Source organism: Lytechinus pictus, chromosome 7, assembly GCF_037042905.1.
Source record: "Lytechinus pictus isolate F3 Inbred chromosome 7, Lp3.0, whole genome shotgun sequence".
Taxonomy (NCBI): Eukaryota; Metazoa; Echinodermata; class Echinoidea; order Temnopleuroida; family Toxopneustidae; genus Lytechinus; species Lytechinus pictus.
In genome coordinates, this window is record NC_087251.1 from 26,633,975 (window position 1) to 26,658,785 (window position 24,811).

Sequence of the window (24,811 nt, forward strand, 5' to 3'; positions counted from 1 at the left end):
CAAATCTTCAGTATTTTATATGAATAATGTCATACCGTACAATTCTATGTATGAACAAATATAATGGTTATAATTTGTTGCTAATTTGTTTGAATGTGATTGAGCAGCAGACGACAATATTATGAGTAACATTACTAGTAGTTTTCAAAAATAAAAATAAGTATCAAAAATATTTAAAATAATCGTAAAAGACCACATAATAATATATTTATTAGTTGAATATTATATTTAAAAAATAATTTAATGTCATTTTATTCCGAGCAAAGTTAAAAAATATATATTTGAAAATAAATTGATGGCTAAATTACCACAGCGTACAAATGCAAACAAACAAGGAAATTCGTAATCGCAAACAGTAACTGCACAATACTCTCGGAAATTTGAACTATGGTGAAAATTGCTGTACTTGGCTGCGGCCTAATGGGTACTAAAATTGCCGGTAAGTATTAAAATGTGTTATTGGTTGACATAGTTCCTCTGGCCTGGCTCAGGCTCAAGAACTAGAACTGTCTTAGAAGAAAAGCCCAGCAACACACGCACAACGACATGAACGACACGGCCACTCATTCAATGAACAAGGTTATGATATAACCTTGTTCTCAGTTATAATATCTCCATGTGTGGCAAAATAAGGATGGCAATGTTTGGCTAATTTTCTCTTTTTCTTTGGGACAAATGCTTGATTTTTTTACACTGACAGTTTTCATTACACCTATTCGTCATACAACTTGGCCCTTAAGTAAATTTGATTCTTTAAATTATTTTTTTTCTTAATTAAAAACAGAGATTAAAAAATGAAAATTTTCTTGCCATGTTATTTTCCACCAATAGAGGGCATACACAAAAATATGCCCAAAATTCAAGTTTTTGAGCGCTCTAGTAGATACAAAAATTATTCCCGAGTTACTAATGAAAAATAAATTGCAACTGTAGGCCTATGGAAATTAGTAATTTTGGTCACAAAAGTGATATTTTAATCATTTTTCAAAGTGTGTGCTCTGTACAGCATTGGCATGCCATAGTCCAACCTGTAGATTCCCAACAGGCAGGGTGGTTGCAGTGAACAAGTGGACACGGCCACTCATACGTAGGTCGTAGCCAGGCGGCTTCTTTAGACTTAATCTTAGTTCTAGACTCCCTAGAGAGTAAAAATCATTTACTAACGTAAGGTCACTCTCATACGAAGCCAGGCCTTCTATCTCATAGAGCCACACAAACGAAGCCAAAACCTGAAAAGTTTCACCCCGAGATTTCTACTTTCCTTCTAAAAAAATAAAAGATCTAGGCCCTAGACCTAAAAAAATTGTACATGGGATAAAACTTCGTTTCCGACATTTCTACGCTCTCGTTATTTTTATTTTAAACAAGAATTCATAAAAAAAAAAATCGTAACGATGGGGAAGTACAATAAGAAACAAGATGGCGGCGTAAACATCGGGCAAGTCTCTTCCGTCTTTTCACAATATTTTTTCATTTTTTTTTATGAATTCTTGTTTAAAAATAACAACGAGAGCGTAGAAATGTCGGAAATGAAGTTTTATCCCATGTACATGATTTAGGTCTAGATCTTTTAGAAGGAAAGTAGAAATCTTGGGGGTGAAAGTTTCAGGTTTTGGCTTCGTTTGTGTGGCTCTATGAGATAGAAGGCCTGGCTTCGTATGAGAGTGACCTTACGTTAGTAAATGATTTTTACTCTCTAGAAGCCGCCTGGCTACTCACACGTACCGTACCGTATTGCGAGGTTAGTAATAGTACGTCCACGGCCCACCTAACCGAGGTCGAGGGCGAGGGAGCTGCGGCCCGCGAAGGCGAAGCGAGCCGGGGCCTGTTGCATGAAAGGGTCTTTCGTAGAACCATTCTACGTAAGAACGACCAAAAACAGATGTCATTTTATTTTAACTTCTCTGGGCATTGGTATGTCCGAGGGTAATGTAGGCTTTTAAATATGTTTTCTTTTATTCTCCGTCTTATCCCCACACCATTTCCATTAATTTTTTTTTGAAATATTGAAATGGGCGGCACTATATCTCTCTGACCCCTCATGCTTTCTCATTATAGATAATTAAACAACATGAAAACAAATTTCTTTAAAAGAAATTATGTAAGGTAAAAAACGTGTATATAACGTTCATCAAAAAAAAAAAGAACGATACAAAACTAAAATGTTAAACATGGTAATTTATTTTTATTTCATTTTCATTTTCATTATAATTATTTTTTTTGCTGAGATAATTTTAATCAATAAATATTAATTGTCGGATTTGGGCTAACTTGAGATGTGAAACAGTGAAACAAAACAAAAAATCTGCAGTAACAAAATAGCTAATTGAATTTAAGATACAGATTAGGCCTATAATTAATAGCTTACGAATACATCAAAATTATTACAAATGAAGATAAGCTAGTTCATTAAAGAAAAGATTATGGAAAGTCCATACGAAGAGGCGCATTTTAAATCGTAGGGTAGGCCCCTTTCGGCCCCTATGTAATGTTAAAGCAATAATGTAGTCTCTATACTCCTCAACTTTGAAATGTTGAACATATATATTTTTTATATTATTCTTAAACCTTATATTCTTATATAAGCTTCCATAAATTAAGTAATTAACTGTAAAGATGACCAACGTTTATGATCATTGTAATATTTAGCATCATTATTTCTGTAAATAGTATTTTTTTCATTGCGGATTACACACCTTTTTCTATGTTTCTATGTTTCTATGTTTTAATTGTTATTGCAAAGCACTACTTTATCCACTTGGACATGTTTGCAGCAATTTTCATATTTTCCTTGTCTTCAGTTACTCATCATGCAACTGAGGTATGTTTATACTCTAAACACTCACATTTGTATTTCTTGCGTTATATCTGACAAATAAAATAAATAAATTCGATTTTTCACAGGCAGCCTCTCATATTTTCCTTTTTAGTCTCATACAATCAGACACTGTTGATTTTGTTTACTCCATTCAAACCCTATTTTTACCTCAACAGATAACATATTAACGCATAATTTGCAAAATCATCATTATATATGATTTTTATAAAAAAATCAGTATATTGAACTAATAAAATGTCGAAATTACTTAGTTAAATCAATTTTTATGTCGGACAAGGGTCTCTTTCGTTGAAATATCAATGAAAGGTGTCTCTAAAAGGACACCGTGTTCTAAATGAGGGAAATAATGAAAATTTCGATTTTATCCAGTTATGTTTGTGAATCTTGAAAGTTTTTTCTCTTTTTACCTCATAAAGTACGCTCCATACATCAATTCTACAATCAGTAATAAATAAAACATTTGATCCCCTTTTATTGAAATATATGATTTTATGAAAAGTCGTCATTCCGAAATAAAAGGTTCAGGTGACGATGAAGACTAAATATTTTTCCGATACTATCGATATCAAACGATGTCGCGGACTTGAAAGACAAAATTGCCTTCGTGAAACGGAAAGCGCTGATTTGTCGCCAATCTTCCTATCTCGGAAGAATGGTCCTAGGACGTTCCTACGTATCGCTCATCTCGTCATGCAACAGGCCCCCGGATCCCAGGACTCGTACGTGTGTTACGGTCTTAAACTGACTAGGCAGACATATACTCTCCAAAATGAGGTAGAATGGGGTCACAATAGCACTCCAGGAAAGAGTTCCATATGCACCCCCGGTAATAGACATGATAGAAAATCTGAGGTGAACGAACCGGAATTAGAAGTCTGGAAGTCTCAACAATCTTTTGTTATTTTTGGTGGGGGTGTATATCAATCATATGGAACTCTTTCCGCACACCCCACCAAAAATAACAAAAGATTGTTGTTGAGACTTCCAGTTCGTTCACTTCAGATTTTTCTCTATCATTTTTTCACTGTTGCTTACCTTAGTTGGGACTCGTCTCAAACTCAGCTTCGTTTTATCTGCAGTCAAGACCTCTTCCTGCTAGCCTATGCTAGCGAGAAGCACTGATACCGGAAGGGGTATTTTAACGATTATCAGCCGATATTTTGACTTGTCTAGACTAACAGACCTTTTAGTTTTACTGACTAAATAAACTGATGTCTATGGACAATAATATAACACGCACTAGATCCTGATCCTGTTCGAAATTTGACGGAATAAAGCCATATTTTGCTGTATTTCCACTCCTCCATCATAAATGTTCTATATTGAGAGCTAGATATATTCTCAACCTTATCCATGTTTTTATTTTCAATTTTTAGTGGGGGTGCATATGGAAGTCTTACTGCACTCCAAATAAAAGGGGAAAATATAAATTATGCACTTACCTCGATTATATGGACGAAGGTCTATCATGACACAGAATCCTAACATTGAGGCACAAACTGGACCCTCACCTCATTCAATAAAAAAAAAAAAAGTTAGACCTCTGTCGCGTTCGTTCTTGATATCGATGAGCGATTTTGTTTTCAATTTTGACAGAAGGAGAACGAACGAGACAGAACTTTTTCTTTTTTTTGAGGGTCCAGTTTGTGCCTCGATGTCAGGATTCTGTGTCACGATAGACCTTCATCCATATAATCGAGGTAAGTGCATAATTTATTTTTCCCCATTATATGGAGTGCTATTGCGACCCCATTCTACCCCATTTTGGAGAGTATATGTCTGCCTAGTATTACACAGACGAGCTCCCTGGGTTACGACCCACCCGGCCCTGCCCCTGCCATCGCCCATAACGAGCGACGAAGATGGAGTGACTCTAGGATCTCTGGCGAAGCCTAGCCAGGAGGCTCCTAGAGAGTAAAAATCATTCACTAACGGAGCCAGGGATTGCGTCCCATTCGTGTGCGTATACTGCAAAAACAACTGGAATTTTAGCCCCCGAGATTTTTACTTTCCCACTTGGCAATGTGTTACCGATTACCAATTTTACCGGATATTTCCGGTAATATCACCCGGAAATTTGAGTAACACCAAATATTACCGTTATTACCATGCTATTACCGTAATTATAATTCCTGTTGCTACCTGTTACTGTTATCACCCTGATGAAACCGACAGTTGCCTAGTTACAACAGGGTGATGATGGGTAATAAGGGTAATGTTGAATGACTTTGATTGGTTATAACATTGCAAACTTTAGTAATAAAACAGTAATCTTACAGCAATCTCAGCGAAAAAAGTCCAAAAAGTCCAAAAAATTACTGTTATCACCCTGATGAAACCAACATTTTATCCAGTTACAACAGGGTGATGAGGGGTAATAAGGGTAGCCTAATGTTGAATGACTTTGATTGGTTATAACATTGCAAACTTTAGTAATAAAACAGTAATCTTACAGCAATTGCAACAAATTTTCAAGTCCAAAAAATTATTGTTATCACTCTGCACAAAACCTACATTTTACTAGAGTTACAACAGGGTGATGATGGGTAATATGGGTAATGTTGAATGACTTTGATTGGTTATAACATTGCAAACTTTAGTAATAACAGTAATCTTACAGCAATCGCAACAACATTTTCAAGTCCAAAAAATGATTGTTATCACCCTGCACAAAACCTACATTGTACTAGAGTTACAACAGGGTGATGAGGGGTAATATGGGTAATGTTGAATGACTTTGATTGGTTATAACATTGCAAACTTTAGTAATAACAGTAATCTTACAGCAATTGCAACAAAATTTTCAAGTCCAAAAAATTACTGTTTTCACCCTGCACAAAACCTACATTTTACCGAGTTACAACAGGGTGATGATGGGTAATAAGGGTAATGTTGAATGACTTTGATTGGTAATAACATTGCAAACTTTAGTAATAACAGTAATCTTACAGCAATCCCAACAAAAAATTTTAATCCAAAAAATAACTGTTATCACCCCGATGAAACCCATATCTTACCGAGTTACAACTGGGTGATGAAGGGTGATATGGTAATGATGAATGGCTTGATTGGTTATAACATTGCAAACTTTAGTAATAACAGTAATCTTACAGCAATCGCAACAACATTTTCAAGTCCAAAAAATTACTGTTTTCACCCTGCACAAAACCTACATTTTACCGAGTTACAACAGGGTGATGATGGGTAATAAGGGTAATGTTGAATGACTTTGATTGGTAATAACATTGCAAACTTTAGTAATAACAGTAATCTTACAGCAATCCCAACAACAATTTTTAATCCAAAAAATAACTGTTATCACCCCGATGAAACCCATATCTTACCGAGTTACAACTGGGTGATGAGGGGTAATATGGTAATGATGAATGGCTTGATTGGTTATAACAAAATTTATAACAAAATTTTCCAAAAAAAAATACTGTTACAGGCCTACCCCTATGAAACCGACATTATACTGAATTACAACATGGTGATGAAAGGCAATATGGGTAATGTTAAATGGATTCCATTGGTTGTAACCTTGTGTAAACTTTAGTAATAATCTTACAACTATCCCAGGGAAATCTTCAATTCCAAAAAAATTACTGTTATCACCCTGATGAAACCGACATTTTACCGAGTTGCAACAGGTTGATAAGGGGTAATGGGTAATGTTGAAACGCTTCCATTCCCAGACAGCAAAGTATCTGGATCACATATGGTTCTTATCTGGGATATCTGGGTCCCATATGGGCCCACATGGAACCCAGATGGAAACGAGACCTCCAACCCACGCAGAACCCATTAATATTGGGTAAATGGAGTAATATGAAAATGCTGGCAATATTAGTTACTCATGAATATTCATTACTACAATAAATGGCCAAAATTTTAGCTAATATAGCTGTAATAATTGATATGTTTATGCAATGATTCCACCCAGAAAAGTTTCAGAAAAATATGTAGTTTATATATCATATTATTCATAATCATGACATTTAATTTTAGAAAAATGTTTTAGGGTTAAATAATTGTTAACCTTAATTTGTCAAGTGTTGTAAACTCGCTCAGTATATAGAAGTCAATGACAGGACCCGGTGGATAGGTGTAGGATAGGATTAGGATGTAGGATTCTAGGATAATATAAGATGATATGGTTGTAAAAATGTGCTTCAATGACCTTAATGACACTAATATATTTTTTTTAATGAGCCCACATTAATTGGGTAATATTGGGTAAACGGAGTAATATCAGGTGGTAATTTCATGAAAACTTGTCCTTTAATGAAAGCAGAAAAGAAAGAGGAATATTTTTTTAGCAGTGAAAAATTTAACAAAAAATTAAAAAACCCACAAGCCTTGAACAAATCTAGTAGTTTCCCAAGCGGGAAGAGTTCCTTTTGCGACAGCGACCCAAAGTGAATTAGGGTTAGGGTAAGGTTTCATGCAAATCATTTTTGTCCAAGTAAAGTTTGTTGAAATGTAGTTTTTACCCACGCTTGATTCGGTGTGTTTTTAATGACCCCATGAGTGCCTACTTCCCATGGGTAACTCTCAGAGTATCATCGCTTTTAAAAATTAAATCAGTAGGAATAAAGATAAAGATTGTAGGCCTACTTTCATCTAGTGTTTTGGTTTTAGCATGCATTAACTTAGGTTGTGGATTCCTCTCAGTCGATCTATCATGGGAGTGAAACTTCACAAGAATTTTAAGATTTTTCTGAAATGAGTTAGTGATGTAACTTGTTAGAAATAGAGCCAATGTATTTTTCATTTCATTTCCATCACAGGATGCATGGCATATCATGGGCATCGGGTGAAAATATTTGATGTCAATGCATCAGCTCTTTCTGTTGTTCAGGAGAATTTAGACCAAGACAAAGATGAATTACATAGAGACGGGCTGATGACACACCCAAAGTTTCTGGTAATTATCAATTTGATGGAATCATCATGCGATAGTCTAATTATAAAAAATTCCTTGATATCTGAACTCTTTAGTGACAACCCAGTTCCAGAAAGCAACTAGTTTAGTTTTGGATATATCCATAATTTTCAGTTTAGATTGGATATTGATTATTCTTGTTGCCAATGGTTTATATTTTCATATTTGAGTATGAATGTCATGCTATGATTTTTTATCCTGAAATTCTGAAACTTCATATGATATCATCTCAAAGTGACCCTTTAAAATAGAATTTCTAGGTAGAAAGATGGGTTCAATTATCTTATCTGGAACTATATAGTTTTGTAATGATTAAAATTTCTTATGGTCATGCCCTTTAAATTAGATTAGATGAATGTAAAAAAAACATCTTGGAGTGAAAATTTGATCATTGGGTATTGGATAATGATTATTGTTGGAATGTCATGAAAGTTGATGATGGTGATGATGATTATAGTTATGTTGTAGATGATTCTTTTTGTTGTTATCTTTCATCATCATCATATCACCATCATCATTATCATCATCATCATCATCATCATCATCATCATTTGTTACAAAAGAGTTGTTTATACATGTAGTGTAGTGAGAGTATTTTCATTTACAGGGAAATATTGAATAGATCAAGCCTAATTCATACATCAAGAAAATAGGCTCAGAATACTTTTTTTATTATTCAAAATTAGGAAAATGTGCAAACTATTGAAGTATGAAAAAGGAGGCACAGTAGAAATCATTATAAATTTAAATGTTTTCTGTATTTGATTTCTAGGGGCAAGTATTATGCATGAGCCGATTAGAGGATGCAGTAGATGATGCAGAGTTCATCTTTGAGGCTGTGATTGAAGATTTAGATGTCAAGAAAGAATTGTTTGAAAGTAAGTCTTGGTCTTCTGCTTTTCTGATGATCTTCCATTTTGTCCTTTGATTTTCATTCACTTCTTATTGTTTCAAAGGCTTATATGTAGGCCTACATTCATCTTTGATTTTGTAAGTGGAATGGGTGCTACAAATTTCTAATTATTTGTTATGTCTGAGTCTGAAAGTTATTAATTTTGAGTTTGAATTTTTTTTCTTTACATGCTTGGCTCACCAGTAGTGTCACTGGACTGGACATTAAGTTTACTACATAATTATTAGCATCATCATGGATATGATAAATATATCCTTGTAATACTGGCTTTTGAATCCTTATTTCTTTACAATCATTTCAATCGTACATAATTAAATTTTCTGCATATCTCCATCTTACACTTCATTTTTATCATTCATCTGTTGTTTATCTATAATTTCAATGAATAGACATGCATTTATCTAAGATTTACTGATGATCAGTTTAATTCTATCATACTGAACTGCTTTAAGTGAGTCCATATTTATGTACATGTAATCTTACTTTAAACCGTCAATAAGCTGTAATTTACTGTCTTATTTATTTATAAAACTTACTTGCATTTCTTTCAATATGAATGTTGTATATTCTATAGATGCGTATGAAAATTTTATACCTTTAATTATCATTTTCTAGTCATTTTTTCATTTCATAATTCAGTTTTTTTTTAAATAAAATTGTGTCTTTCTACACATTCTATAAAATCATAACGGTCAAATTTCACTTCTTTTACACGGAATAATTCAATCTATGAATATAATTATGTCATTCTTGGTGTTCAATTATTTCTTTACAGGGCTAACTCAGATGTGTAAACCAGATGCTATTATTGGCAGTAATTCTCTTCAGTGTAATATTGATGAAGTTGCAGAACGGGCAAATTGTAAAGAGGTACATATCAAAACCTAATTGTGAATGTGTAATGGTTTTAAACACGGTAACTCTGTAAGCCATATTTAGGAGGCTTTTAAACCAAGAAGAAAATAACATCCTATGGGTTATGCGATTAGCCAGGTGCATTGGCGTGCTGGTGCATTGCCATATTCATGCAAAAATTATATTCTGTTATCCATACTGAAAGACTCTAGATTGCAAAATGAACTTAAAACAGCACCCAAACCCAATTTTTTTATAAAAAGTGCAAAGCGTGTGGAAGTACAAGAGTATTTATGGGGGTTTCCATCATGTAACCCTTTTTCATTCAATGATGTCACACTGTTCTACTCACTGTATTGCTCTACCAGCACTATTTGTTTATATTTAATCAGAGTCAGTTTCTGGGGTCAAATCGACTTGCATATTCACTGGCCTTAAGAGCAACCATTAATGTGTTGCTTGCAAGAGAATCATGTTGTTTTGAGTCATAGATGAATTAATGATTCTTTTAAATGCATCATTTTTATGTTTCCTGTAAATATAGCTTCCTATAAATATAGCTAGTCACTGTCATTACCCTCTGGTCTGATATATTTAGCAATGACAAATATTGGCCCCTCTGATTTCAGTGATTCAAGCATGTAGGTATGTAATCCCCATGAATCTTTAGCAGTATAAGTTTTTACAAAAATACACATTTTTTTTAGATACAAACTATAATAAAGTCCTACTGAAAGGAATCATAGAGAATGACATCGGGCATTCCCCTAAATTATTACAGTGGTCTCCAGGGCAATGTGGCAAATGGCAAATTATAACAATTTCACTCTCCTGTAGGATTTGGAGTACTGTGCAAACTACAGTTTTCATTTGCAATCCAAATGCCTCGCATACATAGGAAATAAAATTGCTTGTTGGACTATTACAAGAGCTAATTTAAAATTGCTTTAGAATTTCCTTCGTAGTCTGTTTCTATTGGGAATGTAGCTCATTTTTATTATGCAATGAATACTCTGATATAATGAGTTGCATTCCTAACTTTTATGATATCAAATACACATTGATGGTATAAAATCACTCAAAGAATATCTTGTATTTGCTCATCAAATGAAAATAATAATTTAAAATGATTTTGATTATTGCCATATCTGTTAGATTGTATTTTTTTAATTTCTTCTTTATTAAACAAAACAGAGGATTATGAACCTGAGGTTTCTTCATCCTGTATACACAATTCCTGAAGTAGAGATTACTACAACCAGACACACAACACCTAATAATGTAGAGAAAGGTGAGTTCATCCTCAAGAAACTGTTATAATAATTTATGAACAACAAGTTATCATACGTCATGGAAATATCTCTTTTTCTAAGTGAAGTATAGATTACCTCAACCAGTAGTACAAGACTATTTCATTGGTCCATGAATGTTTTACATACAGTACATGTATATACACACAAAGAGGAATTATACAATCTATCATTACAATTTAGAAAACTATACATACACCAAAAAATAAATAAATAAATAACTTGGTAATGACTTTCTGCAATAGCTTAATACCCCTTAAAATTCATAATTCATATGTATGGTGATAAGAGATCTGCATGCTGCTATAACCCCCCCCCCATTTTAGAAAACTTTATAGAAACAAACGGAACAACATCTAATAATGTAGAGATAGTTTAGTGTATCTATTTGAAACTGTAATAATGAACATCAAATTACTGTACATCATGTGAACAAATACATTAACCTAAATCATGAGTCTCATTTTTATGTGGTTTTCTTTATGTTTTGATAAATAAGAGACATTGCTTTAAAGAGATAGCAAAATGTTCTTCAATCGAAGTAAATGCCTATGATAATTGATTTAAGCAATTCTTAGTATGTTGCTCATGCAACATACCTATACTGATTATCAACCCTTGAGATGACCATTTTCAACTACCGGTAATAGCCTTTACCATGTTTTTCTACAAGATGTTTGTGTTTTTTTATTTAATAGTGAGGCAATTATTGGAGAAGATGGGCAAGACTCTCTTTTATCGTTCAGGTAAAGAACCTCTCATCCTCTCAGCCATCCAGATTGCTTCAAGAAAATTGGGTAGGTTTGGATTTTGTTATTAAAGGCCAAGTCCACCCCAAAAAATTGTTTATTTGAATCGATAGAGAAAAATCAAACAAACATAACACTGCAAATTTCATCAAAATCTGATGTAAAATAAGAAAGTTATGACATTTTTAAGTTTCGCTTATTTTTCACAAAACAGTTAAACGCACAACTCAGCGATATGCAATTCGAGAGTCGATGATGTCCATCACTCACTATTTTGTTTGTTTTTTATTGTTTGAATTATACAATATTTCAATTTTTACAGATTTGACAATAAGGACCAACTTGACTTAACCATAAACTGTTGAAATAATGGTAATTCCAGGTGTCCAGGGAGTAATAAAATTTTGTTTCACATGACAATGAGGAGAAAATTAGAATGTTTCATATTTCATATAATAAAATACAAAAGAAATAGTGAGTGGGTGACGTCATCGGTCTGCCAATTTGCATACCGACCAGGATGTGTATAGAACTGTTTTTGTGAAATTAAGCGAAACTTTAAAATGTCATAACTTTCTTATTTTACCTCTGATTCTGATGAAATTTTCAGTGTTTTGCTTGTTGGAATTTCTTCATTTATTCAAATTAACTTTTTGGTGGGGTGGACTTGCCCTTTAATAATATTTAAGAATATAAGCAAAAATCCAGAGAAAAATGTCGGAGATTAAACATTCATGAAAACCTGCCTATGTCTTTCTGTTTCAAAGAGCACATTATTGGTAATATCAGCCTTACTAAAAAATTTTAGTATGTACCTTGACATCCTCAACTTATAAAACTACATAATCATCACACAATGGTTTTACGCGCATCAGAAATATGTAAAAATCAGTAATTGGATTTTGTACACTGTTGCTTGTTAGAAAAGAAATAAAGAGTGCACTTGTAGCTCTCTCTTAATGGATTCATTCTCGTAATAATTAATTACATCAGTGTCATTATTAGCTCTTTTGAGTGAAACTAATTCTGCATTTTCCTTCAAATTCCTTTTGTATTTTGTTATTTGATCCAATAACACATTAGCTGGAGTAGCAGATTTTAAAGTAAAGGAGACTTACAGAATATGAAGAATTACACATTTTAAAGAATATAATCAATATGGCACATGTGAACAGTGTCATTACACCATTTCAGCATATCTCATTGGCTACATTTTTTTTTTAGGAATCTGTAATGTGTCATGTTTTCAAAACTTGACTCCATATTTTGTTGCTTGGTTCAAACAGCAGGATGTCAGTGGATTTTAAGGCAAATGAGACTTACAGAATATCCTTATGTAAACAAAATATTAATTAATTGATATTGAAGGCACATGTGACTAATTTCAACATATCTTGTTGGCTACATTCTATATTACCTACATTCTGAAAACTGTTTTGTAAAATTGTCATGTTTCATGTTACTTGGTTCAAACAGCACGTCGGCAGCAGATTTTGAGGCAAAGGGGACTTGCGGGATTCCCTCAAAATGATGTACCAGGCCTGGGCCACGATGGCAATACAACACCTATGCAAGATGATGAATGTGGTGAGTAGATTCTAATTCTACATGTAATGTGATACTGCACGAGCATGTATGTTGGTTTAGAAATAGCTACCAGAATATAACGACCTGCTATTTCATAATACCTTGTGCCATTTAGTGCCACATCAATGAAAGGTAGCAGCTGAACTGTGAAAGAACTGTCCATGTTCTCATATTGCTATTGTGTAGTGCAAACCAAGATGGTGCTTGATGGTGCCATTGCTGGTGCGTGAAATCTAAATGGAAGTAATTGTTTGACCTATTTCAGATTTTTTTGTCAACGAATCTCATATCTCTAATGAAGCAGTATTCAGGTGCATGGAAAACAAGGCTATTTTTATGAAATAGGATGGTGATCCCAATTGATCTGGCATAAAAGCTTTAATATTTTTTAAGATAGAGAACTGCAATGCAAATCAGACTTGTCAATTCTGGTTCTGACTCTCACCTTGTAAACAGAGGGTCGTGTGTTCGAATCCCACTGCGGTCTGGCGTCCTTTGGCAAGGCGTTAATCCACACTTTGCCACTCTCGACCCAGGTGCTAAATGGGTACCCGGTAGGATGTGAAAGTCATTGTAGCTTGTCCAGTACTGTGTGCGCCTCACCGGCGACTGACTGGAATACTCCCCAGGGAGTGGAGGATATGCATACATTGTGTGCGGGAATAACTGATTGAATCCGATGACCGGGATAATATATCTGTAAAGCGCTTAGACACGTCGTTCCGATGTATTAAGTGCTATATAAAAGCGGATTATTACTATTATTAATAATATAATTGGTTCACAGTTGTGTGCAGAAGTAGGGTAGATCGGAAGTAGGGGACAACACTGTTGTATTATTAATAGCAATAAATTGAGGGCAGTATTGCATAAATTTATTTTACAGGCGTTAATGAAAATTACAATGTTTCAACTTACCCCGTGTTCCAACTAACCCCGATCTCCCCTACTAAGTACTAGTATGCAGACAGCAGTCTATGATATTATCTCTTGCAATTTTTCTTTGGTCACCTCATATGTCTATGACTTTAAATGTTTGAGCTTTGTTTTACTATGTTTCAACATACATAGCATGTTTGTTTTTGGTTTTATTATAAAAAATTCAAACTCTAATTTGAACATTTACCCGTGTCACTCCTGTAAATCTTTTTCTGTTAAAATTTGTATCAGGGCAGTGTTACCCTTTAAAGGGCATAATTGTTTTGATGTTTAAAATTTGTTCTTTTGTTCATCTTTTATCATTATTTTTCATTGTTAAAAAAAATGTGAGTTTATAATTTGTTGAAGTTTACCACAACATTTCACACCAGATTTCAATACTTGTACATGCTCTCATCCAATATTTGAAATTATTCTTTTCTTTGTACTTACACATGCATGCTACATGGGGTTTGTACTAACAAGCATTCTGCTTTCACGGTTTGACATTTCAGCCACGAGTAACGAATTCGACTGCGCAATTTGCATGGACCGAAAACGTGACTGCCTCCTGTGCCCATGCCACCATCTCGTCACTTGTCACGAATGTGCGAAATCGCTCGTAAATCGCCAAGACTGCTGCCCGATATGCCGGAAGGAGATTTCAGAGATCATTCGCGTGTTTACGGCTTGATGCAATGATGATTAAGAACTTTATTGCACAGGGTTTCCAATCATAAAAAGAGGCTTCATGGCCTTTATGCTGAACTGCAGTTTTATTAATACCATGGTTTAATTTGAGTAGCCAAAATTGTCAGAAGTAAAAAAAAATTTTTGTACAATTAATGTTCATTTTTTGTTTGTTGGACTTCTGGACCCTGTAACATGATTGCTTGCAAATTGTAAAATGACATCGGTCAATCAGTATCTGTGTTGCGTGAACACAATGTCTATTATATCCCTTATCTACCAATCATGATAGTTGTACTGAATTGCAATTTGTCATAAATCTATAGTGTCACAGGGTCCTAGTCTCTTAATATAATGGTCGAGAAAACAATTGCACTTATCATTCCCAGACAACCAATATGATATGAATACCAAAAATGTTTACAAATCAAATATCTATGTTCCGTAGAGATTAATGTTCCATCTGGCTATGTGTGGTTTAACATAAATGTAAACCTTTGAGTTAAACCAGGGGATGTGTTCCATATAGCTGTTTGTACATTAAACTCAGCTTTATGCATGACTGTTGACATGTTCATGGGGTGCCAAGTCAGATTCTCAACCATTTGTATTCCCATTTGATATTGGGCCCCATCTTACAAAGTATTGCAGTTGATCTGATCAACCTCAACTTTATTGAAATCCATCAATGCCATAATTTTTGTTCTCCAGGAATTTTGCACAATGTTCCTTGTAAACAAAGAGAAGTACACTGAATTTTCAAGAAAACAATGAATGTATTAATACATCATATGTATAAAATATGCATTTGGATATCGACGTTGCTGGCTTTTCGTAGTTGTGGTTGATCAGATCACTTGCAATACTTTGTAAGACGAGGCCCTGATCTTTGTAAATTAAAATTCTTGTTGTTAACAAGCATAAGCATATGAATGAAAATTTAAAAAATGTCAGGATATGATATTAAAGTGCTATAGAAAATTCACTCCCACTGTGTTATAAGAGGTAAAAAAGGGGTCTCACATTTTGCCCCCATGAACAGGTCAGTCACAAGTCATGTGTAAATTTGTGCGCAATTCACGATCAGCTTTGTAAGATGCCACAGAGAGTTCAGAATGTTGGTCCAGGAGTATTTGCTCACTAAAATTGACCTTTGACCTTTGACAGGTCAATGGCCTTTCTGACTTCTTACATCCGCTACATTTGATTTTCATTTCTTTTATATTTTGACAATTTTTTATCGCTTATACTGTGATTTAAATTCTTTTACTCCTTTGTTGTTGTATACTTGTACATATGTTTTTAAAGGATGTCAAATAAATAAATTGAATTGAATTGAATTGAAAATGAGAGCACCCAAAGTGAGTTGGGATGCTATTGCACTCTTCTTGCCCACAGTTGGAATTATTAATTCATAGTAGGAATTTTTATTATGAATCATTGTAGTAGTCTTTGATCTGACCAAAATCATTTGGATGTTCTTCAATGGTTCAACCAATATTTAGATGTCCAGAATATAAAGATCTATTCCACAAAATTTAAATGTATGTAGAAAATGTTTAAACAGTCACTTTAAATGTAGTAAGCTATTAATGAGTTGTTGAATATGTTGGTGCAATATTGTATAGCTACATTTAAGGCACATATATAGTTAGAAGCGATGAAATACTTTTGAGTCTTCAGGGCCCCTTCTTATGAAGAGTTACGATTGATCCGATTTACCTCAAATGTATGGAATTCCATCAGTGTCATATTTTTTTTCTACAAGAAATTTGCACAATGTCTCTTGTAAATAAAGCAAAGCACCCTCATTTTTGAAGAAAACAATGAATGTATGAATAAACAGCATGTCTAGAAAATATTTTGAACAAACAAGCATGTTATATGTTGATGTTGCTGGCTTTCCATAGTTGTGGTTGATCGGATCAATCGCAAATCTTTGTAAGATGGGGCCCGGGTGTCTACTTTAAATATTTAAAAGTAGTCGACTGTAAAATTATCTTTCATATAATATAACAGATTATGTCATTTCACAATGGAAAACCATTTTTAAAGATTTATATGATTGTATATACATGTAGGTATTTTCCCAGTTTTTTAATGCAACTCATGCTATTTTTCTCTATATCTGATAAAGGGATGGCAATGGATATCTATTGTTTATTTGAGAGATATATACAGTGCGTCCCAGAAAAAACGAAACCGAGATTAAACAATGATTTATCATAATTTATTCACAAATACAATAGACAATTGACCTACCATTTTAAAGCTCAAAATCTCCTCTTTTAGCTGATATCACTTAGATTATTCCTCATTCACGCATGAGTGAGCAAAAACAATTTGAAGAAAGGATACCAAAAACTCATTTGGCGGGGGGTATCTGAATTTCAAAAAGAAAATCTCATGCCTAAAAGTTCAATATCTGCTCTTTTATTTGATACCTTAATCACAAAAAATGGTCAACAAGTAAAAAAATTATGGTCCCTCGAAACAATGCTTGTATTTCCATAATTTCATTAAATAACGTGTTTTCACCGGTTACCCACAGAAGCTATCGCATGGTTAACAAAAGACTTAATGCATGACTGATCGTCAACAAAACGGAGCGTCGAGTGAGTTTGAACGCTAGCCAGTAAAACCTCTTCATTTTATGAAATTATTGAAATTCAAGCCTGATTTCAAATAACCAGAGCTTTGTTATTTTTTGACCATTTTCTGTAATTGAGGTATCAAATTAAAGAGCAGATATTGAACTTTTTAAAAATGTGGTTTTCTTTTTGAAACCCAGATACAGCCCGCCAAATGACTTTTTGGTATCCCCTCTTCAAATTGTTTTTGCTCACTCATGCGTGAATGAGAAATAATCTAAGTAATTTCAAATGAGAGAGGAGATTCTGAGCTTTAAAATGGTAGGTCATTTGTCTATTGTATTTATGATTAAGTTATGATAAATCTCGGTTTCGTTTTTTGTGGGACGCACTGTATATATATATATATATATATACATGTATGTATACAATATCTGTTTTTAGCTACTCCTCACAGATGATCAAATTAATTGTTGTGTTGATTGTATTGTTTGGTGTCAAGCATTATTGCCATACTCTCATGACGTATGGTATAGAAAATCTATGAGTATTTATTACATATTGGAGGGGCTTCTTTGTATGCTTCCGTAGGAGTGGAGAAAGTTTTCTATCAAGCCACTATGCAATGCGTTGGTATTGATATATCTGTAAAGTGCTTATTTAATCATGAATGTGATTTTGTTTTTTCAATGGTAGTGTTAATTTTTTTCAATTTTGTAATACTTTGCCTCGTATATTGTACACATAATTGTTCATGGAGATATGATGATAATTGTATCACCATTTAAAAATCTTATAGCTAGTATATCAACAGAAGACTCTTGTTTATTCACAGGATTGTTCTTAATTTATTTATTACATGGAGCCAGACTACATGTACAATTTTTGGAATAAATTCATAATAGAAAGGGTACTTAATAAGTTAAATCATAAAAAAAGCTATTGAAATTTTGCAGTTTTTATACTTAATGTAAAAAATGATATGTTTATAAGTGATTTTATCATAATTAGGACAAAAAGATCATTAATTTTATTTGCAGAAAATGTATGCAGAGTATAATATACTGTTTAATAAGAAAAAGAAAGTATTGTTCACACTCATATTGTGTGTCACTTAGATGTTTATCATCACAGTGTGAGTTATATTGTTCTATACTATATCTTCATTTTCAGTTTGTAAAAACAAACAGTCAAGAGTTTTGATAGCCTTTATTTATTTATTATTTCTATTGTGTTGAATACTTATGTGTGTGACTCCATTTATGCTCTATTTAAAAAAAATGATTTATATATTTAGTTAAGAATAAACTGAAAGAACAACTCCAATGGGAGGGAATATTTTCATTTCTAGTGGATGATAATGGATCAGGTATAGATGCCACATGTGTTCCATCTTTTTCTATGCTTGATATTAGGAAAAGTCTACAGCTTTAAACCTTATCACAAAATTCATGCTTATTCATGAAAGTTTTTTTTTTACTTGTAGAATTTCATGTAGATCGATTTTCACTACACTATGGCAAACCAATTCATACTTTATCTTGCAAGAAATAGATTATCAAGCAAATGTGAATTTGAAATTGAATTTTAAGACCTAGTATTGTCATGTGTTTCATTGCATTTTTTTTTAATCACCATCTAAGCTTGATTTGTAACTTACCTGTATTTTATGCATTGTAATGACAACCTTCTTCATATTCATTGTAGGTTGTAACTGAAACCTTGATATGCAAATATGTCTTGTTAGCATTTGTTTCTGAAAATTATCACAATTTTTTTCTTGACCAAATCATAGAATGAAAAGCAAATCAAATCGTATAGCCATTGGTTAATAAGAAATTTGAAGAAAAAAATGGAAGAGTGGTAAAAGTTTGAACAAAATGAAACAATAAAAATGTATAGGTCTGTCGGGATTTCCTATAGTGAAGATGTGTAGGGGGGTGGTTGTGCTATAAATTTCCCCTTCCCTGAATGATAGGTTGTTGCTCAAATCTACACCGGTGGGAAATTCAAATGTTTTGAATGATTGATGCCCTTGTTATTTAGGGTGGGAGCAAATTCTACATTTGTTCCAATACAAATACATGAGTAAAATGTGCCACTTTGCAAAAGTGGTACTGATCAGGATTGCCAATTTAAGATTCACATAAATTTAGTGATCTCATAATTATTCAAATTCCATTATTTTCTTATTGTATGTCTGAGTCACACTTTCACCATCATATTGTTATTTTCCTGCTCTCACACAAACCATTTGATTTCCAAGGTTAGATATCTCTACAACACAACATTTCTGACTTTAGTTTTTGTCTCAATTCAGAAAGAAGATGGTTTAGAGCTACAGATTCTAGATTTTCTTCCATTTTTGTCTACTCATTGTCAATAAAGACAATTCTAACTGCCCTTGCAATGCTTGTATATATTGATACATCTTATCTTTATGTATAGACTGAATATATGATTATTAAAGGTTTCACAGTAAAAGAAAATTATTTCTTAATGAAATGGTGTTTTGTTTGTTTTACAGAGATTTTTGAGAGAGAATTATAAGATTGTTATTGGAAAATAATAACCGATGAGCAAAATGCTATTAGTGTTGGCCACAAGTAGTTATGCTATTACACAGAATGTACATGAATCAAGATGATTGTTTTGGGAAGAATTATCCAATTAATGATTATGAAACTTATATCACTTGAAAGGTTGACTTACTAGTATTCCAAAGATTCATGAATAGGCTGAAGTTCTATGTCAAAAAAATCACTGTACACCATTGTTCCTATGGTATTGCAAAATAACAGGTGGTTCAGTTTCACTACATGCTAATAGGCAAATTACAAGTGTGATAATGGAATTATGTATTTGCTCTCTGGTTTAATTGACTTTACTAAACATGTTTGGATATATATATATATATATATATATATATATATATATACGTACATGTATACATATGTTTCGATGTTCTATTAACTTTATTTTTCATTGTTCATATTGTGCACTGTGTTTAGCATGAAAGTGAACTATGTGCAATATTCAAAACAGTGGTGGTCAGTAATGCGGAGTCCTAGAAACCTTGTCAAGTAGAAGCATTTGAATGCCAATAGCATATTCATTTATGAGATATGATTTTTGTTGACATAGCCCATATTCTGAAGTAAGATTTAACTTAGACCACGGTCTATAACTCTGTGCTAACATCATGGAGAGCCAAAAATTTAAAAATTCTGTTTATATTGTATATTTATTATGTTTACTGTTTTGCTTCATTTTGCTTTCATAATGAAGAAAATATTTGTTATCATTCCCAGACAATTATGAACAATTTGGGTGCCATGTGAGTTAATAAATTGAATGTGTACTGTAAGGGATTTGTGCTCCAATTGGCTCTCCATAGTTAAACCACAACTTTAAACCAGTGTTTAATTTAAACCAGAGTTCAGAATATGGGCCAATGAGTTTATATTTTCTCTGGGATTAAATTTGGGTTCACTTTTCTGAGACACACAGTACATTAACTCAATATAAATTATCTTATTTGTTTAATACAAATAATCTTTGATTTATATCTTTATAAAGGGCATTTATAGAGGGAGAGAAAGAGAGAGAGAGAGATGGCAAAATAAGATAAAAGCAATAAGATATGGAGACGAGATACATAATAATAATAATATAGGGTATTTATATTGCGCACATATCCACCTTAGGTGCTCAAGGCGCTCCTATATTACCCGGCTAAGCTAGGCGTTCATAGCGCACACAGCTTTTTAAGGAATTACTTCCTACCGGTACCCATTTACTTCACCTAGGTTGAGTGCAGCTCATTGTGGATCAGTTTCTTGTCGAAAATTACGCCATGGCTGGGATTTGAACCCACGACCCTCTGTTTCAAAGTCCGAAGACTAATCCACTGGGCCACAACGCTCCACATGTATATATATGAGAAGTAATATGGTAGACTCTGAGGGGGAGGGGAGGGGTCAGTTAATGTATGGATTATAACCAAGAAAGAAAATGGAAAATGATACTACAGTGTATAGAGAGAGAGGGGGAGAGAGAGAGGGGGGTGTAGATGGATGGGAGGTACAGAGGGCACAGGGAGGTTAAGAGAGTGGGAGACAGATAGAGAAAGAAAAGAAAAGTAGCAGAAAGACAATCTTTTGAGATGAAGGGAATCAAATAAGAAGGAAGTGCAAGAGTGAGGTTGAAAAGATAACGATGGGAGAGAGAGAGGAAAAGGGCACTGCTGTCATAATCTTGAATATGCGCGAGAGAGGTGCAAAGAGAGAGAGAGAGAGGGATTAGAGAGAAAATGGGAGAGAGGAGGGTGATCAAGAAAGATTGGGGGAAAAGAGGAGAGCGTTGAGCGTTTTATTTTATTTTTTTCAAGTTGTCATATCAGACAATTTTCCTTGATTTTGATTTGCCAAGAAGCACAGTTACTAATACTATATGGTAACAGACTTGTCAGATAAAGCACACTTGTATGGAATGCTGGCTTCATAAAATTTCTTTCATATTTGTGGCACTTATAATGTACCAATTCATTATATTTTTCTATTTTTATATTCTTCCCATTTCACAATTCAATAAATTTTTGTCAACTTTTTGCAGCAGGATAAGAATAATTTATAACTGGTGAATAAGATAACAACAATGACTGGCATTGTATATAAGTGCATTCTGAGTTAACCCACAGTCCTTTTATAGTTCACCCAGGTTCATGGTTTAACTAAATCATGGCTATCAGAATAATACATATGGAGATGAGAAAGAAAACAAGGAGAGAATGAGGATTTGAATGAGGGGGAGAGAGAGGGGGGTGTGAGAGGGAAAGAAGGGGTGGGCATTATTAGGCTAGAGAGGAAAGGGAATAAATGGAGAGGGAGAGAGAAGGATGAAGGAATGGAGAGAGAGGGAAGGGGGACTCTGTCAGGCTAATGAGGGAGGGAGCAAGATGGAGAGGGAGAGAGGAGGGTGAAGTAATTTGAGAGAGGATTTGAGATAAAAGAGGGGGCACTTTAAGGCTATTTAGGGAGAGAGAGGTGGAGAGGGAGAGATTAGGGTGAAGAAATGGAGAGAGGGGGTTTTAGATGGAAGGCAGGGGGTGGGGTCACTATAGTCTGCTGGGCTGGAACAGCAAGTTTTGTATGTGCTAGTCTTTGCGTGGAGGCACACTTATTGATCAAAGTTCCAATCAGGGTCTGTGCCTGCAGACTAGGGTCACTATGAGGCTATTTTAAGGGGAAGTTCAAGCTGAAAAAAAATTGTGAAAATAGCAGTAAAAATAGTAAAATATATTGTCGAAAAGTTTGAGAAAATCCATCAAAGAATTAAAGTTATTAGAATTTCAATTATTTGATTTGTGACGTCATTTGCAAGCAGCATTCCTACATGGCGAATGGTAAAAAAATCAAGTGTCATTTTCTCAGAAATTGAAAATGGTTTTCACTGTACCTTCGGTATATCAACAGATAATCATTTCACACCTGATCATGAAAAGAAAACAAAAATAAGTCATCAGGAACCATTCAAAAATGAAATTCATGCATTTTCTTTCACATAACATATGGGGCAGCTGCACATTTATGTCACATATCCAAAACTTAAAATTTTAATAACTTTCTTAATATTTAACGGATTTCCTCAAATTATCCTTCACCTATATTTTTTATAATTTTTTCTGTTATTTTTGCAAAAAACTTTCGTTCAGGGTGAACTTCCCCTTTAAGGAGAAAGTCAAGAGATGGAGAATTAGAGTAGGGTGAAGTAATGGAGGGGGATAGAAAGAGGGGGTATTTGAAATGGAAAGTGGGCTTTAATCAGCTAAGTAATTGAGGGGAGAGAGAGATAGAAAGCGAGATACTGTGAAGAAATGGAGAGGGGGGATTTGAGAGGGAAAGGGGGCATAATCAGGCTATTGAGGGAGGGGGCAAGATGGAGAGTGGGAGAATAAGGTGAAGGAATTGGAAAGAGAGAAAGGGAAAGAGGATTTGAGAAAGGGGCATTCAGACTATTGGGGAGGGAGAGAGACAGAATGAGAGTTGGGTGCTGAAAATAGGTAGAGGGGAAGATATGTGAATATGAATATTGAGAAGATGGAAAGAGCCAGATGAGAGGGGAGACAGGAGTTGGAGATAAGTGAGGGAGAGGTGAAAGCAGCTGGGGTGGGGCAACAGATGGGAGAGAGGGAGGGAGAGATATCGAGGGGGAGAGACAGAGATTAGAGGTTATTGAGTGATTTCATTCATTTGTGATGTTATTGTACGTGTTCTGAATAGCCAGAATTCTGAAAGTATATCCTAATTTGTCAAGTTTGTGTGAAAATTAACCCAAGAGATTGTATTTCAAACATATTCAGACATGAATTCAGACATGAACAATTATTTGCAACAAGTGAAAAGAATTGCTCTTAGCAGTTCAATAACATTACAAATACATCTTATTTCTCTACCAATGACAAAATTAATATTCATGGTTCTGTTTCGTTTACTAAAGCAGGAAATTATTTTTTACTCTTCCAAATGATAAGTTTCATTTTCTAAACTCCAAAGAGTAGTACAACTTTAATTTGTCTCCATAGATTCAACTTGCACAAAATATTTTCCTTCTCTTCTGTTTACTTCCAACTCAAATTTCCTTTCTTCCAACTATCTGTCACTCCCTCATTTTTTTGTCGAAAATCTTCTCTTAAACCAGCACCATCTCTCATGAGAGGCGTTTCACAAAGATGTAAGTTGAATAAAATTGTGCTTCTTCCCAATGTGCACATTGTTATTTAACGTATAGGATCCCATGAGCATAATCTGGGCCTGTAATACAAAGCTTAGTTTCATCATAAAGCTGATTTTTTTTTTTTAAAGATTGTGGCGAATGTAATCAATGTTATCAACTGTACGATCAATCGCTAAACTTTATGGTGTGTGGGCCTCTGACCAATGTGTTAATGCATTATATATACCAAATGCAACAGGGAATTTAGGTGTGATTTTTGCTAACACTTGAACCCTTGTGAAACACCCCCCCCCCCCCCCGGTTCCATTCTTTTCTCCCATTTCCCTCTCACAATCAATCAACTCTGTTTGAATACTCTTATCCTCACTCCAATCCTTTCCCACCTCTGTCATACTAATGGCTTCACTGTAAAGGCAAACTGTTTTATTCAAGCCTGCATAAAAATGGTTCCTTTGATGGGGGGGGGGGGGAATGTTGCTCTGACACATCAAGATTGTATGAACCAGAGATGCCAACTGTTACAGAATATTTATTAGATAAGAAATTACACTGAATAATCAAACGCCTGTACCAATTTTTTTTTTGGCGAGACAAAACATTTTAACAGTCACTCAGTTACGTAACACATATCATTAATATTCTCTAAGTTGTTGGCAACTCTGAATAAACCCATTTAGCC

General features: G+C 34.0%; 1 protein-coding gene across 2 annotated transcripts; it reads left to right on the forward strand.

Annotated features, from left to right (window-relative positions):
• The first annotated feature begins 309 nt into the window (after positions 1 to 309).
• LOC129265337 (3-hydroxybutyryl-CoA dehydrogenase-like) lies at positions 310 to 16,043 on the forward strand. 2 transcript variants are annotated; one of them, XM_064102362.1, is made up of 8 exons: positions 310 to 439; positions 7,630 to 7,766; positions 8,557 to 8,662; positions 9,473 to 9,567; positions 10,747 to 10,843; positions 11,561 to 11,659; positions 13,088 to 13,198; positions 14,632 to 16,043. In XM_064102362.1, the coding sequence occupies exons 1-8, from the start codon at positions 388 to 390 to the stop codon at positions 14,808 to 14,810; spliced, it is 876 nt and encodes a 291-aa protein (XP_063958432.1). In that variant the 5' UTR covers positions 310 to 387; the 3' UTR covers positions 14,811 to 16,043. The 2 variants fall into 2 exon arrangements, with proteins under 2 accessions (XP_063958432.1, XP_063958431.1); XM_064102361.1 differs by lacking the exon at positions 310 to 439 and adding an exon at positions 4,442 to 4,539 and having other exon boundaries at positions 14,632 to 14,938.
• Positions 16,044 to 24,811: the final 8,768 nt, after the last annotated feature.

Excerpts from the sequence above, each read along its gene's own strand:
- LOC129265337 (XM_064102362.1), top strand. The coding sequence starts at position 388 with ATGGTGAAAATTGCTGTACTTGGCTGCGGCCTAATGGGTACTAAAATT. Across the intron at positions 8,663-9,472 it reads CAAGAAAGAATTGTTTGAAA|GGCTAACTCAGATGTGTAAA; the intron begins GTAAGTCTTGGT and ends ATTTCTTTACAG. Across the intron at positions 11,660-13,087 it reads GATTGCTTCAAGAAAATTGG|CACGTCGGCAGCAGATTTTG; the intron begins GTAGGTTTGGAT and ends TGGTTCAAACAG.